General features: G+C 52.1%; 1 protein-coding gene across 1 annotated transcript in view; it reads left to right on the top strand.

The window, feature by feature from the left end:
• Positions 1–11,410, top strand: part of LOC309603297 (olfactory receptor 14J1-like) — a gene marked incomplete at both ends in the record, with an annotated part of 28,482 nt that extends 17,072 nt beyond the window's left edge. The window contains 1 exon segment of the mRNA XM_082338179.1: positions 11,309–11,410. Within this exon segment, the coding sequence (XP_082194305.1) occupies positions 11,309–11,410 (102 nt within the window).
• Positions 11,411–16,687: the final 5,277 nt, after the last annotated feature.

Raw genomic sequence — 16,687 nt, 5'->3', positions numbered from 1 at the left:
CGAGAGGCTCAGGCCAGAGGCTGGCCGGTTACCCGAGAAAATTGCAAAACTTGCAGTTTGGCCTGTGAGCAATGTCATATCCGCTTAGACAGGCACCCCCTGGAAGACAGTCCCCTACATTTGAGAGAGGGAAAAGGTTTGTGGGAGGCCTGGCAGGTTGATTACATTGGTCCGTTCCGCAAATCAGAAGGGAAGTGCTATGTATTAGTGGGTGTTGAAATAGTATCTGGCCTAGCACAGGCTAAAGCCTGCGCTAAGGCAACAGGGGAGAATACGGTGAAGGCCCTGAAAGAATGGTTTGGGACCTTCCCTAAACCGCAGTTGATACAATCTGACAATGGCACACACTTCACAGCCAAGATGGTCCAGGAATGGGCGGCTCGGGAGGGGATTTCATGGGTATTCCACACTCCATACTACCCCCAAGCAAATGGGATTGTGGAGAGAACAAACGGCTTGCTGAAGCGCTTCCTGAAACCACACAAACCGGGGTGGGCTGAGCGGGTAGGAGATGCAGTGACTAGCATCAATAGCCGTTGGGGAACAAACAGATGCCCAAAAATTACGGCGTTTTGCCCACTAGCCCCGACAATCATGCCCACCTCACCTGGCCCTGACCACTCCGTCAACCCATCCTGTTTCCCCGGACAACCCGTCTTAGTTGAACTCCCCACCGAGGGAGCAGTACCACTAACATTAGACACCCCAGTGAATAAATACACGTGGAAGGCAAAAGACGCTTGTGGAAAGATCCACAAAATTCATGCTAAATGGATTGTCCCTTCCTTCTGACCCGAGAAGCGAGTTTGCTTCTATTTTTGTTTTCCAGGAGGAAGCAGCTGACCTGGACACGCACCACCCGACGGAGACTAGACAGACGCCGATTGCTGCTTAATCAGGATGCGCGCGTTATTGGTGGCTGTACTAGTTTGGAAATGTACCTATAGCAGTGGCGGAGAGCTAATTCCTTCACCCTCCCCTGACCCGTTTGATCCCTTCAAGGACAATGAATTTGTATTATTAGCCAAAGCTATAAGCTGAGCTTTTAATTTAAGTCATTGCTGGGTTTGTGGGGGACCTCTGGGGCTGTCGAGTTGGCCGTGGACGTCCACACCCCTCACCCCAGCCCAAATTGTGAGTAATTATAGTGAAACCACGAATGACACTTGGGGTGATAGTGGAACATGGCCAGTTCAATTTCCTGCTGTGGGGCAATATTGTTGAAATCGTACTCAAAAGGGAGGGGTCTATGTGGGAGAAAGCAAGTGCCAGTGGACACTTACGAACAAGTTGGTAAATGCAGATAGGGCTATCTCCATATGGGCATGGCTTGATAGTGCCGGACGCAGTCGAGGGTTCAAAGGGTACTGGGCAAATAAAAATGAAACGTTAATTTTCCAACAATCTAGGGACCACGCTTACAAGCAAACCTGTGAATGGAAAAGCAGCTTTGGGGCCTGGTATTGCACCGGCCGGATGAATAATAACCCAACCGTCTTTTTTAGCCCTGTGGGCAACGACAAAACAATGTATTTCCAGTTCCCCGGGGATGCAGCGGGACCATTTGCCAACGGGGCCACAGCTAAAAGGGGCCATTATTGGATTTGTGGACATACTGCCTAGAAACGACTGCCAGCGCACTGGTCAGGGGTCTGTTATGTGGGAATTATCCGGCCTTTATTCTTCCTTCTTCCACAAACGGGTGGCTCTCAGTTGGGGATAAGAGTGTACGATAATCTGGAAGATGGAAAGATTGCCCGCCGCAAGCGAGCTGTTGAGGTGAACATAGGTGGAACACAAAAATGGGGGGAAAATGAGTGGCCTCCTGAAAGAATAATCCAACCTGATGGGCCTGCCACCTGGAACCCCAATGAACCGATATCAGGGGCAAGGGAACCAATCTATGATTTGAACCGTATAATCCGATTACAAGCGGTTTTAGAAATTGTTACCAATAAAACCGCCAATGCTATCTATCTTTTAACTCAACAGTCTCAACAAATGCGCATGGCAATCCTTCAGCACCGTATGGTTTTAGATTATTTACTGGCTGAAGAAGGAGGGGTATGTGGGAAATTAAATGTCTCTAGCTGTTGTTTAGAAATAGACGATGTAGGCGAAGTAGTCCTCCAATTAAGCAAAGACATTAGGAAAATAGCCCACGTCCCCGTCCAGACCTGGAACGGTTGGAATGGTCATTTATGGTCCTGGCTGCCGGGGGCGCCCTGGGTGAAACAGTTGCTGTTACATTTGCTATGTGCATTTGCCACTTTCATGTTTTTACCCTGTATAATACCCTGTTTTGTTCAGCTAATACGACATGTGGTATCTAATACGCAGTTCATACCTACCACCTCACCCGAGGGCATAAAACAAATCCGTGCCGTTCACCGGGTAGAACCCACCACAATAACCATTGTTTAGACCTCAAACAAAAAACACACCAAAACAACAACAACAAACAAATTGCATATTCCTACCCATGTCATACTCACTAGTTGTTCTATACTGCTTATAATGGTGAACTACCTCGCCCAATGGATTTCTCAGGGTTGTTCTATAAAGTTGAACATTGTTAACTTAGAAAGATTAAGGAAAAAGAGTGTTTACATTGGACAATGTTCCTGTTTGTTTGCAAGTGAACACTCTTACCATGTCCCATGTCACCTTTTTCCTCTACAGCTTCCCTTTTTCTCTGCTTCTCTCTCCACCTCTGCTCTGTCCTCTCTCTCTCTCTCTCTTTTTCCCTTCCCGCCTCTCCTACCACTGTGAAGACTGCAATGTCGAGCCACAGGGTGGTGTCGAGGACTAACCAGAATTGTCTCGACATTGCCGTTCTACCGCCATCTTCTGGGTCCGACATCCAGCCCCCGACGAAACCACCACAGCCCATGCAGAGACCAGGACACGAAAGGCGGGGCCATGGACTGCACGCATGCCTGCGCAGAGACCAGGGCGCGAAAAGCAGAAGCGCAAACTGCATGTACGCAGACCTGGTCTGCGCACGTGCATGGCCCTATAAAAGGACCGCGTGCGCCTTTTGAGGTCCTCTTTTTCTCTTCTTGTCCTTCACCGTGCACCTCCTTGGAAGCTGCTCCTGCGGACACAGAGGCTGGACCGACTGGACCTTTGATCGACGGGACAACGCCGGACTCGGAGTGGCGGTAGCTAGTTCCCCTAGGTGGCTCTTTTCTCACCCACCTGAGCACGCTCTTCCTCTTTTTCTCTCTCTCTCTCTTTCTTTTTTTTTTTCCCCCATCTCCCTACCCGGTCCTCACCCCTTCGTTCGCCAAAATAAAGTCACAAGGTTGTACGGCATTTGACCTCGTTTGCGTCTTAATCTCGTCCTTGGGATCGTATCGAAACCTCTCCCGACATTGGATCGGGACAGACGACAACCATGGTCACGTTCTGATGGGTTCCACCACCACGCGGAGGTTGTAAGGCATGGGACCACCACCACGGTGACGTTCTGATGGGTTCCACCGCAACCGGGAGGTTCTAAGTCACGCGGCCACCACCATGGCCACGTTCTGATGGGTTCCAGCGCCACGGGGAAGTTCTAAGGCATGGGGCCGCCACCCTGGGGACGTTCTGATGGATTCCACGTTCTTCGGCAGGTCCTAAGGTGCAGGGGATCCGCGACAGTGATGTTCTGATGGGTGCCAGCACCATAGGGAGGATCTAGGGCAACGGGCCACCACCACAGGGACGTTCTGATGGGTTCCACCACCACGGGGAGATTCTAAAGGTGCAGGGGAACCACCACGGTGATGTTCTGATGGTTTCCACCACCACGGGGAGGTTTTAAGGCACGGGGCCACCACGACGGTGACGTTCTGATGGGTTCCACCGCAACCGGGAGGTTCTAAGTCACGCGGCCACCACCATGGTCACGTTCTGATGGGTTCCAGCGCCACGGGGAAGTTCTAAGGCGTGGGGCCGCCACCCTGGGGACGTTCTGATGGGTTCCACGTTCTTCGGCAGGTTCTAAGGTGCAGGGGATCTGCGACAGTGATGTTCTGATGGGTGCCAGCACCATAGGGAGGTTCTAAGGCAACGGGACACCACCACGGTGACGTTCTCATGGGTTCCACCGCAACAGGGAGGATCGAAAGCATGGGACCACCACCATGGTCACGTTCTGATGGGTTGCACCACCACGGGGAGGTTGTAAGGCATGGGACCACCACGACGGTGACGTTCTGATGGGTTCCACCGCAACCGGGAGGTTCTAAGTCACGCGGCCACCACCATGGTCACGTTCTGATGGGTTCCACCGCCACGGGGAAGTTCTAAGGCGTGGGGCCGCCACCCTGGGGATGTTCTGATGGGTTCCACGTTCTTCGGCAGGTTCTAAGGTGCAGGGGATCTGCGACAGTGATGTTCTGATGGCTTCCAGCACCATAGGGACGTTCTAAGGACACGGGCCACCACCACAGGGACGTTCTGATGGGTTCCACCACCACGGGGAGATTCTAAAGGCGCAGGGGAACCACCACGGTGATGTTCTGATGGTTTCCACCACCACAGGGAGGTTGTAAGGCACGGGGCCACCACCACAGGGTCGTTGTGATGGGTTCCACCAGCATAGGGAGGTTCTAAGGCAACAGGACACCACCACGGTGACGTTCTCATGGGTTCCACCGCCACAGGGAGGATAGAAGGCATGGGACCAACATGATGGTCACGTTCTGATGGGTTCCACCACCACGGGGAGGTTGTAAGGCATGGGACCACCAAGACGGTGACGTTCTGATGGGTTCCACCGCAACAGGGAGGTTCTAAGTCACGCGGCCACCACCATGGTCACGTTCTGATGGGTTCCACCGCCACGGGGAAGTTCTAAGGCTTGGGGCCGCCACCCTGGGCACGTTCTGATGGGTTCCACATTCTTCGGCAGGTTCTAAGGTGCAGGGGATCTGCGACAGTGATGTTCTGATGGGTGCCAGCACCATAGGGAGGTTCTAAGGCAACGGGCCACCACCACAGGGACGTTCTGATGGGTTCCACCAGCACGGGGAGATTCTAAAGGCGCAGGGGAATCACCACGGTGATTTTCTGATGGTTTCCACCACCACGGGGAGGTTGTAAGGCACGGGGCCACCACGACGGGGACGTTCTGATGGGTTCCACCGCAACCGGGACGTTCTAAGTCACGCGGCCACCACCATGGTCACGTTCTGATGGGTTCCACCGCCACGGGGAAGTTCTAAGGCGTGGGGCCGCCACCCTGGGGATGTTCTGATGGGTTCCACGTTCTTCGGCAGGTTCTAAGGTGCAGGGGAACCGCGACAGTGATGTTCTGAGGGGTTCCACCACCACGGGGACGTTCTGATGGCTTCCACCGCCACACGCAGCTTCCTAGGCATGGGGCTATGATCGTGAAAATGTTCTGATGGGTTCCACCACCACGGGGAGTTTCTAAGGCACGGGGCCACCACGACGGGGACGTTCTGATGGGTTTCACTACCACCAGGAGGTTATAAGACGCAGGGGAACCACCACGGGGACGTTCTGATGGTTTCCACCACCACGGGGAGATTCTCAAGGCGCAGGGAAACCGCGACGGTGACGTTCTGATGGGTTCCACCACCACGGGGATGTTCAAAGGCACGGGGCCACTAGCACGGAGACGTTCTGATGGGTTCTACCAGCATGGGGAGGTTCTAAGGCATAGGACCACCGCCACGGGGACGTTCTGCTGTGTGCCACCACCACGAGGACGTTCAAAGGCACGGGGCCACCATGACGGGGACGTTGTGATGGATTTCACCACCACCGGGAGCTTGTAAGGCGCAGGGGAACCACCACGGTGATGTTCTGATGGGTTCCACTGCCACACGAAGGTTCCAAGGCATGGGGCTACGATCGTGGAAATGTTCTGATGGGTTCTACCCCCATAGGGAGGTTCGAAGGAATGGGACCGCTACCACGGTGACGTTCTGATGGGTTCCACCACCACAGGGACCTTCTAAGGCACGGGGCCTCCAGCACAGAGACGTTATGATGGGTTCCACCAACATTGGAAGGGTTTAGGACTTGCGGCCACTGCCACGGGGACGTTCTGATGGGTTCCACAACCATGGGGATGTTCAAAGACACGGGGACACAACCACGGCAATGTTCTGATGGGTTCCACCGCCACACGGAGGTTCCAAGGCATGGGGTTACAGTCGTGGAGATGTTCAGATAGGCTGCACCGCCACAGAGAGGTTCAAAGGCGTAAGCCACTACCGCGGGGACGTTCTGATGGCTTCCACCACCATGGGGAGGTTTTAAGCCACCGGGCCACCACCATGGGGACGTTCTGCTTGGTTCCACCACCACGGGGAGGTTTGAAAAAATCGGACCACCACAACGGTGATGTTCTGATGGATTCCCCACCGCAGGGTCATTCTAAGGCATGGGGACACCGCCACGGGGACGTTCTGATGGGTTCCACCACCACCGGGAGGGTCTAAGCCGTGGGACCACCGCCACGGGGACGTTCTGATGTGTTTCTCTGCCACGGGGAGGTTCGAAGGGATGGGGACACCACGACAAAGACGTTTTGCTTGTTTCCACCACGACAAGGATGTTCTAAAGGCGTGGGGCATCCGCCACAGGGACGTTCTGATGGGTTCCACCGCCATACGGAGGTTCCAAGGCATGGTGCTACAATCGTGGAGATGTTCTGATAGGTTCCATTGGCACGGGGAGGTTCGAAGGCGTGAGGCCACTCGTACGGGGACGTTCTGATGGGTTCCACCACCACGGGGATGTTGAAAGGTATGGGACCACCACGTTGGGGACGTTCTGATGGATTTCACCACCAACGGGAGGTTCTAAGACACAAGGGAACCACCACAGTGACGATCTGATGGGTTCCACCACCAAGGGGAGGTTGTAAAACGTGGGGCCACCGCAATGGGTACATTCTGATGGGTTCCACCACAACAGGGAGGTTGTAAGTCACGGGGCCACCACCATGGTCATGTTCTGATGGGGTCCACCGCCACAGGGAGCTTCTAAGGCGTGGGGCCGCCACCCTGGGGACGTTCTGATGACTTCCACCTTACCGGCAGGTTCTAAGGTGCAGGAGAACCACTATGGTGACGTTCTCATGGTTTCCACCACCATAGGGAGGTTCTAAGGCAATGGGCCATAACCACGGGGACGTTTTGATGGGTTTCACCACCACGGGGAGGGTCTACGACATGGGGCAACCGCCACGGGAACGTTATGCTGTGTTCCACCACCACGGAGAGGTTGGAACTCACGGGGCCAGAACGACAGTAACGTTCTGATGGGTTCCACCACCACGGGGAGCTTCTAAGGCGTGGGGCCTCCGCCACAGGGACATTCTGATGGGTTTCACTACCACGCAGAGGTTCGAAGGCAACGGGTCACCACCATAGCGATGTTGTGATGGGTTCCACCACCACGGGGATGTTGTAAGGACATGCGTCACCACCACGGGGACATTCTGATGGGTTCCACCGCTGCATGGAGGTTTCAAGCCATGGGGCTACAGTCGTGGAAAAGTTCTGATGGGTTCCGTCACCACAGGGATGTTCGAAGGCGTGGGGCCACTACACCGGGATGTTCTGATGGGTTCCACTACCCTAGGGAGGTTCTAAGGCAATGGGCCATCACCACGGGGACATTCTGATTGGTTCCACCACTATGGGGAGGGTCTAAGACATGGGGCCACCGCCACAGGGACATTCTGCTTTATTCCACCACCATGGGGAGGTTCGAAGGCATAAATGATGAGTAACTCCCAATTTTCTGGGATCATCACAGGGGAGGGTAATCCTGGCTGTAATGCCCCCATATTTTGCATTACAGCATTCACCGCTCGTAAATCATGCAACAATCGCCATTTTCCAGATCTTTTCGGGATGGTAAAAACGGGTGTGTTCCAAGGGCTTGTGGAAGGCACAATGTGACCTGCTTCTAACTGTTCTTTAACTAAATTTTGTAAAATATGCAGCCTCTCCTGTTTCAGCGGCCACTGGTCTACCCACACTGGTGTTGTCGTAGTCCAGGTGAGTTTTAAGATGGGCTGCTCAACCATGGCCGCTCCTAAAAATGCTGGGTTACAAGTTTGGCTCCCATTTGGGATAATATATCCCGACCTATACGAGCTACAGGCAAGTGCATTACATATGGCCTTGTGGTAACAGTGGCACCGTCTTCAAAATTGAATGCTATCAGTAATTTGCTAATCATCGTGCATTGTGCCCCCCCGACTCCCACAACACTGCTAGCTGCAGGTACCAGTGGCCAATGACGAGGCCATTTTGTGAGAGGGACAATAGCTACATCTGCCCCCGTGTCAATTAACATTGACAGTACTAAAGATTGTCCATTAGGATGTCTTCATGTTACCCTTTCTTCAGGTTTTCCCTTGGTAATATCTATTGCTAATAACACATTTGGTAATCCTGTGGATCCAAAACCTCCATGCCCACGTACAATTGAATGCACTTTAGGGACACACGCATGAAATGGTATTAATTGAGCTATTTTAGACTGTGCTGGTATTGTAAGTGGTGGCGTTAAGGTACATACCATAATCTTTATGGTTCCACAGAAATCCGCATCGATGAGTCCTGGTACTATAAATATACCTTTTCGTGATATTGAAGAACGGCCTATGAGCAGTGCACTCAACCCATGCCCTAGAGGTCCTTGTTGATCTGAATCAATTAATTTAACCTCAGACGTTGTTAAGGTTATGTCTACTGCTGTTGCCAGGTCCACTCCGGCGCTACCGGCTGTGGCGGCTGCGCAGCGGTCCAAGCACCCTGCACTTCTGTCTTCACGCTTGGGTGTGGCGCGCTCCGCGCCGTGTTTCCCGATTTTCGACACTCTTGGGTGTCGTGATTATCTTTTTTACAATTCGTACACCATTTTTCTTTCCAACCCTCAGTATTAATTGGACTCCTACATTCTTTTTTAAAATGGCCTAGTTTTCCACAATTAAAGCACTTCTTGTCCTTTTTTCCCCCTTGCTTTTTTGATACCAACGGCTTCACTGCTGCACCTACAGCTGCGGCCATAACCGTAGCCTTTTCTTGTTCTAACATTCGCTCAGCAGCCTCTCGCAACTGTCCTGTGCTGGATCCTCTTGGCAACACACTGAGTGCTCTTTTTGTTTTTTCATTAGCATTATCAAAAGCAAGCATATCTAAGAACTTTACTTTCATTCCCTCATCCATATCTGGATGAGCCATAATTGCAGCGTGCAAACGATCAATAAACTTGCCGTACGATTCAGTGGGTCCCTGCCTTACAGCGGTAAAAGCAGGTCTAATTTTCTCATCCTGCATCTTACTAAGAGCTTTATAAGCTAACTCCTGACTCAATTGCAATGCCTCGGTAGCAAACTGCGCTTGCCAACCAGGTCGCGTAAAAGGCCCTGCGCCCATTAACATTTGAGCCTGGATTCCGAATAACGGATCGCCTTGTTGTCGAGGTATTGAAGCTGCCCTATCACAGGCAGTTTGCCAATGTTGGAAAAATTGTAGTTGTTGCGATGGTGGTAATAGCATCTGGACAATCATTCTAGAATCATAAGGAGTTAATAACTGTGCTGAAAAAATGTGCTGTAATATAGATTGAGTACATGGTGATTTTAAACCATATTGAGTAACAGCGCTTTTCGCTTCTTTCAGTATTTTCCAGTCCAGTGCTTCCCATACGCCTCTCCCATTATTATCAACTACAACAGGAAAAGCCATGGGTAAAACCTGTCCCTCTATCATGGCATCTCGGATAACACCTTTCCATCGCATTGACGGATCCCCAACTCCTCCCACCAACATCCCTTGCCCGAATACCCGCCCACCCCCCAATGGTTGTTGTGGTGGCAAAGACGGAAAAGCACCAGTTTCCACCGGTGTCCTAGTTGGAGCAAAAACGTTGGGTGCTGACCGTCCTGGGTATAATGCGGACAGTGACGTTGGTGGGTTTTCTGGCGGGGCCGCCAATCGCGCTTCTAAAGTCTCTAGTCTTTTTATCAATTCCTGTAATTCAGCTTTCTCCTCTAGAACACCATCGTTTTCCTCCTCCTCTTCGCCACCTGGTGGCAAAGGAGGGTAAAGTGAGGTGGTCGCCACCGGTGAGGGGGGTCGATTTGGCGGATCAGCCTCATCGTAACTCGGAGGGTGGTCCGACTGTGGTACATCGGGCGATGGTGGAGTAGCCTCTGCAGTGTTTTCTTCTGGTGACTGCACTTCGGTGGTGGTGGGAGCTGCAGTTGCAGTCCCTGCTAGGATCCGGACCCCTCCTGCAACGCGGGCTGGGGTCGCTGCAGGGATTGTCGGACCCGAAAACAACATACTGGTTGCAGACGTTGGCCCGCCCCCTGGAGTCAAAGCCGCGAATGCCGATGCAGCGACTTGCCGCTCCTCCCCCATGCTTTTTAAAGTTTCATGAATCAGTCTCCACACAGTGGGGAATTTGCTCGTCTCTTTGGATCCTTTACTTATTTCTTCCCACAGTTCTGCCCCTATTTTCTCCCATGTCATAGCATCAGAGGCAACTCCAACCATGGGGATCAAATCCTTTCCTTTTGCCCAGAGCAATAACGCTTTCAGAGTAGACGAGTCATAACTTATACCTCTCGTTGAGAGGATATGTTGGAGGAGCTTAACCACCGCTGACTCTTCTTTTGTCATGGTAGCCCCCATCTCCTCCCCGGCCGCTCACCTGATCAGGGTGAGATTCCACCTTTCGCGCTAGCGTCTCCCGAGTGCTGGGGCAGCACTCACCTTCGGCCGGCTTCCGCCCCCTCCGTTCTCGGTTTCGTCAGAAAATCCAACTCCGATCTGAGGGTCCCTGTTCGGGCGCCACCTGCTGACGCGGAAGTCACGGACACAGCACACGATCAATATGATCAAGCAAAATGTCTCTTTATTACATACACAGCTTAGTTAATATAGTTTCTTGCCTTCCTAATCATGCATAAACTTATCGCTAATTGGTTAACTATGTTTGGCAATATGCTGTTCGTGCGCTACTAGCAATATTCTGATTCGTTCATAACAATAGTTCACACGCACCGCCCGCTTCTCCCATATCTTGTTTTCAACATTGCAAGCCAATAGTTTCTTCCTCTTAATCTGCTTGTTTCATGTCTTCCAAACCACAGTCGACCTTCGCAGCATCCTTGAATTCCTCTTGCGTTAAATGCAGATTAAGTCCACATAGTCTGAGTCTGGGTTCCTCACTACATGTCCTTGGCTTTTCAGATATCCCACACCCTGCCACCTCCTCCCCATTCCTAGATGTGGTGGTTGCCGTTGTCTACTCAGTGGTGCCTCCAGCAGTGAACCCCCTCATCTACAGCATGAGGAACCAGGAGCTCAAGGACGCACTGAAGAAGATGATTCAATCAGTAGTCTTGCAGCAGCAATAGCTACCCATGTCTCTTCACAAGAGATTTCCAGTTCATATCAGGATCCTCCTGTGCTTTGGGCATTTTATCTGTGATAACCATGTTTGTCCAAGAAAGTCTGCAGCCACTCCACTTCTCCGGAGACAAGACACCAGTCTGTCTGACCTAGAGGCCTTTGTACATGCATCTGGCACAACTGTACAGGTGGCCTCCTGTGTCACATCTCTGCAATAAAAGGGAATTTCCTCAGTGCAGATGTCTGGAGGTTGGGCTCTTCTTCCAAACCTGAGGTCAGGAAGAGGCTGAAGAGATTACTCCCACGAGGTCATGCTGCTGTGCTTGGGTCCTCCATGGGCACAGTTCCCTGGGATAAGGCACTCTGGGTGCAGGGACGTCCCTATGGAAGAGCAAAGGAGCAACTCTGTGCTTCCACGGGGGGATAAATGGCAGAGAGACTGATTTCTGCATGCACCAACTTGGGCAAGCTGCACTGTTAATGGGGCAGCAGGAGCAGCCTGAGGAGCCCCTGGGCCAGGAGTCTTGTGCTGGGGAGAGGGGCTGTCTTAGAGGGGCTTCTGTCAGTTGGCAATAAGGTTCTCTTGGAGACAATAGGAGACACTGGCCTCTGTCTCCTCAGGCTATGGCTGGACCTCAGCCCTGGGGCTAATGGGGAAGGCTGAGAACCCTCTCTGCCCCCCAGGACCTGCTGTGCCCTTCAGAGGGGGGTGGCTGTGGGGTGAGTTCCCAGAGCTCTGCAGCACCCTGTGGTGGACGCTACTGTGGGGTCAGCCCAGACTGGGCTGGGCTGGGGAGGGAGCAGGGGAGGTTCTGGAGAGCTGGGGAGGGGCTGGGCTGGGCTGGGAAGTGCCCGGGAGAGGAAAGCACCAGTGTAGAGCTAAGCTGGGTGGGGGCACCCAGCAGGGTGCTCTCAGTGCAAAGCCAGGCATCACGGTGAAGGAAGCAAGGCACTGAAGGTGCAGAAGAGGGGCTTGGTCTCTGCCATGGTCCCTGGACAGCCCAGGGAAGCTCTCTCATGGAAATCCTCCCACACACCGGCCATTTCCATTGCTGGCCATACACCTCAATCCTGAGAAGGGACCTTTGCTTCATGGTCACCTCTGTCCTCCTCCGGGGCTCTGTGGTTACCCAGCTCCACCACCTTTATTAAGAAAAAGGGAAGCAGTTTCCTACTGACACTTATTACACACAAGTCCCAGGGCTCTTGCCACAGATGGTCTCTCAGCCAAGCCCTTTCTCAAACAGCTCCAGCTCGTTCAGGTGCTCATGGCCTTGTCTCAGCAAATGTTGAGATCTCCATTGACTGAGATCCCACCACCTGGCCTGGGTCCTTGCTCCTGTGTTTGACTTGGAGAGATTTCTCAAAAATCCCCAGCTCTTTCAGCCTCTCCTTGTCCAGAGTGGGCTCCAGGCCCCAACCACATTTCTGGCCCCTGCAGGACTCACTCCAGTCTCTCAGGTTCTTTCTTGTACTGGAGAGCCCCATACTGGACACAGCATTCCTGATGCGGTCCTGTGGTGGGTTAGCCTTGGCCAGCATCCAGACACCCACCCAGCTACTCACTCACCCACCCTCCTCAAAATGATGGGGCGGGGGGACATGGGAAAATAAGATTAAAAAGGTCATGGGTCCAGATAAAGACAGAGAGATCACTTACCAATTTCCAATTTATTGTCAAAATAAATTTGGATAGTGAGAAACTATGATAAAAACATTGAAGACCATTCCCTACCCAACTTCTTTTTTCCCAGTGTCCTCGTTTTGGCTGGGATAGAGATAATTTTCTTCCTAGTAGCTGGTACAGTGCTGTGTTTTGGATTTACTATGAGAATAATGTTGATAACACACTGATGGTTTAGGTGTTGCTAAGTAGCGCTTACACCAGTCAAGGACTTTTCAACTTCCCATGCTCTGCCAGGTGCACAAGAAGATGGGAGGGGGCACAGCCAGGACAGCTGACCCAGACTGGCCAAGGGGCTATTCCATACCATTTGACATCATGGTCAGTACAGAAGCTGGGGGAAGTTGGCCAGGGGTGGGGGACCACTGCTCAGGGATGGGGTGGGGAGCAATTGCATCATGCAACACATGCTTTCTATATTATTATTATTATTATTATTATTATTATTATTACTACTACTACTACTACTACTACTACTATTTTATTTTATTTTATTTTATTTTATTTTATTTTATTTTATTTTATTTTATTTTATTTCAATTATTAAACTGTCTTTATCTCAACCCATGAGTTTTCTCCCTTTTACTCTTCTAATTCTCTCCCCCATCCCACTGCGGGGGGCAGTGAGCGAGTGGCTGTGTTGTGCTTAGTTGCTGGCTGGGGTTAAACCATGACACCAGGCTCAAATTACTGCTTAATTCCCAGTTCTTCCACTCACTCCGGCACTGAGAGGCACAAGCGGGATGGGAAATGGGGGTTACAGCCAGTACCTAGTGGTTCATCTCTGCTGCTCCTTCCTGATGACAGTTTCCCCCTTCTCAGCATGGGTCCTCTCCACAGGATTCCAAGGTATTTGTTGTCAAGGCTAGGTGTTGTTCCTTTCTTTCTCTCTTACTTTTCTCCTTTATACTTACAGAATAGTTGAGGTTGGAAGGGATCTCTGGAGATCATCTGGTCCAACCCCTCAGCTGAGGCAGGGTGAGCCAGAGCAGGTTGGTCAGCACCGTCTCTAGCTGGGTTTGGAATATCTCCATGAATGGAGACTCCACAGCCTGCTCTAGTGTTTGACCACCCTCACAATCTAAAAGTGCTTTCTTGATTTCAGACGGAAAATGTCCATCACCCCTTGTCTTGTCACTGGGAACTACTGAGAAGAGTTTGGCTCCTCGGTCTTCAGGCCCTCCCATCAGGTATTTATACACATTAACAAGATCCTTTTCTTCTCCAGACTGAACAGTCCCACATCTCTCAGCATTTCCTCCTATGAAAGATGCTGCAGTCCCTTAAAACAGCTTTGTCACCCTTTGCTGGACTTGCTTTCGTAGGTCAACAACTTTATTGTAGTGAGGAGCTCAGCACTGGACACAGCACTCCAGATGGGGCCTCCCCAGTGCTGACTGGAGGGGAAGGGTCACCTCCCTCCATCTGCCAGCAAGGCTTTTCCTAATGCAGCCCAGGAGGCTGTTGGCCTTTGCTGCAAGGGTGCAATGCAAGCTCATGCTCAGCTTGTTGTCCTCCAGGATCTCAAAGTCCTTCTCTGCAGAGGTGGTATCTAGCTGGTCCGCCACCAGCATGATGTCCACAGTGTGGCTGGGTCACAGGCTGCCCTCCCCCAGGGACTTTCTCAGCAGCACTTTGTCCTTCTTGCAACCCCCTCTCCTGCTTCTAACTGAGCCATCCAGTCTTCTGCTCACCTGGACCTGATACGCCCAAAAGAGGAAGGACTCGTCAGGGATGTGAAGAGCAGCGTCAGCCTTGGCTGTAGTGACAAAGAAATGGTTGTCTCCCAGATTCCCAGGGAAATGGGGAAGGAGAGGTGCAGAGAGCAGACCCTGCACATCAGGGAGTGAGAACTGTTGAGGGCACGGGCAGGTGGGATCCCATGGGATCCCATGTCAGGGCCCTGAGAGCATCCATAGGCCTTCATGGCCATGACCAGCCTCACCTGGGGCCTCTACCTGCATCTCTGTCCATGGGCCCAGGAGACCACTGAAGCCAGGCCTGAGTTTCAGCCCCAGCTGGATCTATGCTGGAGGTGTACAGGTCTCCAGACACAGCCATAGACACAGCCCTGCCTGTCCATGGACCTTACTGATACAGAATTGCAGACTCACTTCCCTGCTTGATTCTCTATGAGATGTGCAATGGAATGGCACTGTAGCCCTCCAAGTGCCAGACCCCAGCTGATTCACAGAGGCCTAAGGGCCTTTCTGCTGCCTTACCTCCTGTCGTTTGGTCAGGTTTTGGGAGGAGAGGAAGGCAAAGCAGGTGAGATTTCTGGGTGCCAATGACTGAAGCAGAGCCTTCACAAGTGAAATGATCTAGAGGCTATGCTAGTCCAAAACTGTTGTCTTCACCTCCTTTCTCAGAGGCCTTAAATCTTCTGCAGGAAGCTGGAAATGCTGAGATCCCTCCATCTCCCTCTCCCTTAGCAATGAAGTTGATAGTACCCAAGTCAGAGGCTTTGTTTCAATTCTGTTTCCAGCCTAAAGCACCCCATGCTCTGGAGATATGCCAGGACACTTGCCTAAGGAAGCCACTCCTCTGGACAAGAAGGTGGATGTTCCCAGGAATCTCAGGAGGCATGGCGTACTGATGGGAGCTGTTCAGGGAGCTGGCCAAAGATCTCGTCTGCATTTCTGTAATGGTGGCCTAGATGCCAGCTTCATGTCTAAACTCTCCCTCTGGATGCTGACATTTACTGAGGAACCTGGTCTGACCTCAGAGCTGGCCCTGCTTGGAGCTGGGCATTGGACTACAGATCACCTGAGCGCCCTTCCAACCTAAATTGTCCTGTGAGCACATGATGTAGAGGCCCTCACCTCCACCTTAATCTTTTCTCCTAGGGCACATGGTCAGTGCCCAGACTCCTGGAAGAGTTGGTGGGAAAGAGACTACAGGGGGACTCTAGTCCAGCCTCCAGGCTGGCTGCGACTTTGTGGAGCAAAGACGACTTCCAAAGGTGGAGATCACAGAAATGCTCATCCTAGTCCATTTTATCTTTCCTATTTTCCTGCCAAGAGGCACTTTGTGGCTGTTGCCTCTTTCATTGGCCACTGCAAAAAGAGAGCTTGGATCTGTCACCTCTCCAGGGGGGTGTAAGCTCTTATTAGGTTGCCCCATGCCTCCACTTCAGCAGGCTAGAGAGGCCCAGCTCCCTCAGACTCTCCTCACACCTCCTGCTTTAGGCTCCTCACTCCATCTTGGCAGACGTCCTCTGGGCCCTCTCCAGTCTCTCCATTTTCCTTTTGAAATGCAAAGCCCACGGGCTCCTATGGCAGCCATCATGACTCGCAGGCCCTTCTCCTCAGGGCACTCCCTAGCTGGTATGGTCACTGCCCATGCTGCTGCATGCAGTTGTTCTCCAGCTTTTCCTTCTAAACCTTCAGGTTTCTGTCAGCCAAATCCCCAGATGTGTCGAGGTTGCTCTGGACTGAACCTCCAGCAGTCAAGCACTGAAAGTACATGTGCTGATGTCCATCCTGAGGCACGGTGCCTTTAACAAGACCATAACTTAAGCAGCTGCAGGACACTAATGATGATAAGAAAAGAGTACTAGTGTAATGGAGTTGCTAATCAAGGGAGAAAGCACCGTGAT

The sequence above is a fragment of the Platalea leucorodia genome, assembly GCF_965183815.1.
Source record: "Platalea leucorodia genome assembly, contig: HAP1_HAP1_SCAFFOLD_46, whole genome shotgun sequence".
Taxonomy (NCBI): domain Eukaryota; kingdom Metazoa; phylum Chordata; class Aves; order Pelecaniformes; family Threskiornithidae; genus Platalea; species Platalea leucorodia.
Note: the sequence above shows the minus strand (reverse complement) of the source record. Positions and strands in the feature narration are given on the sequence as shown.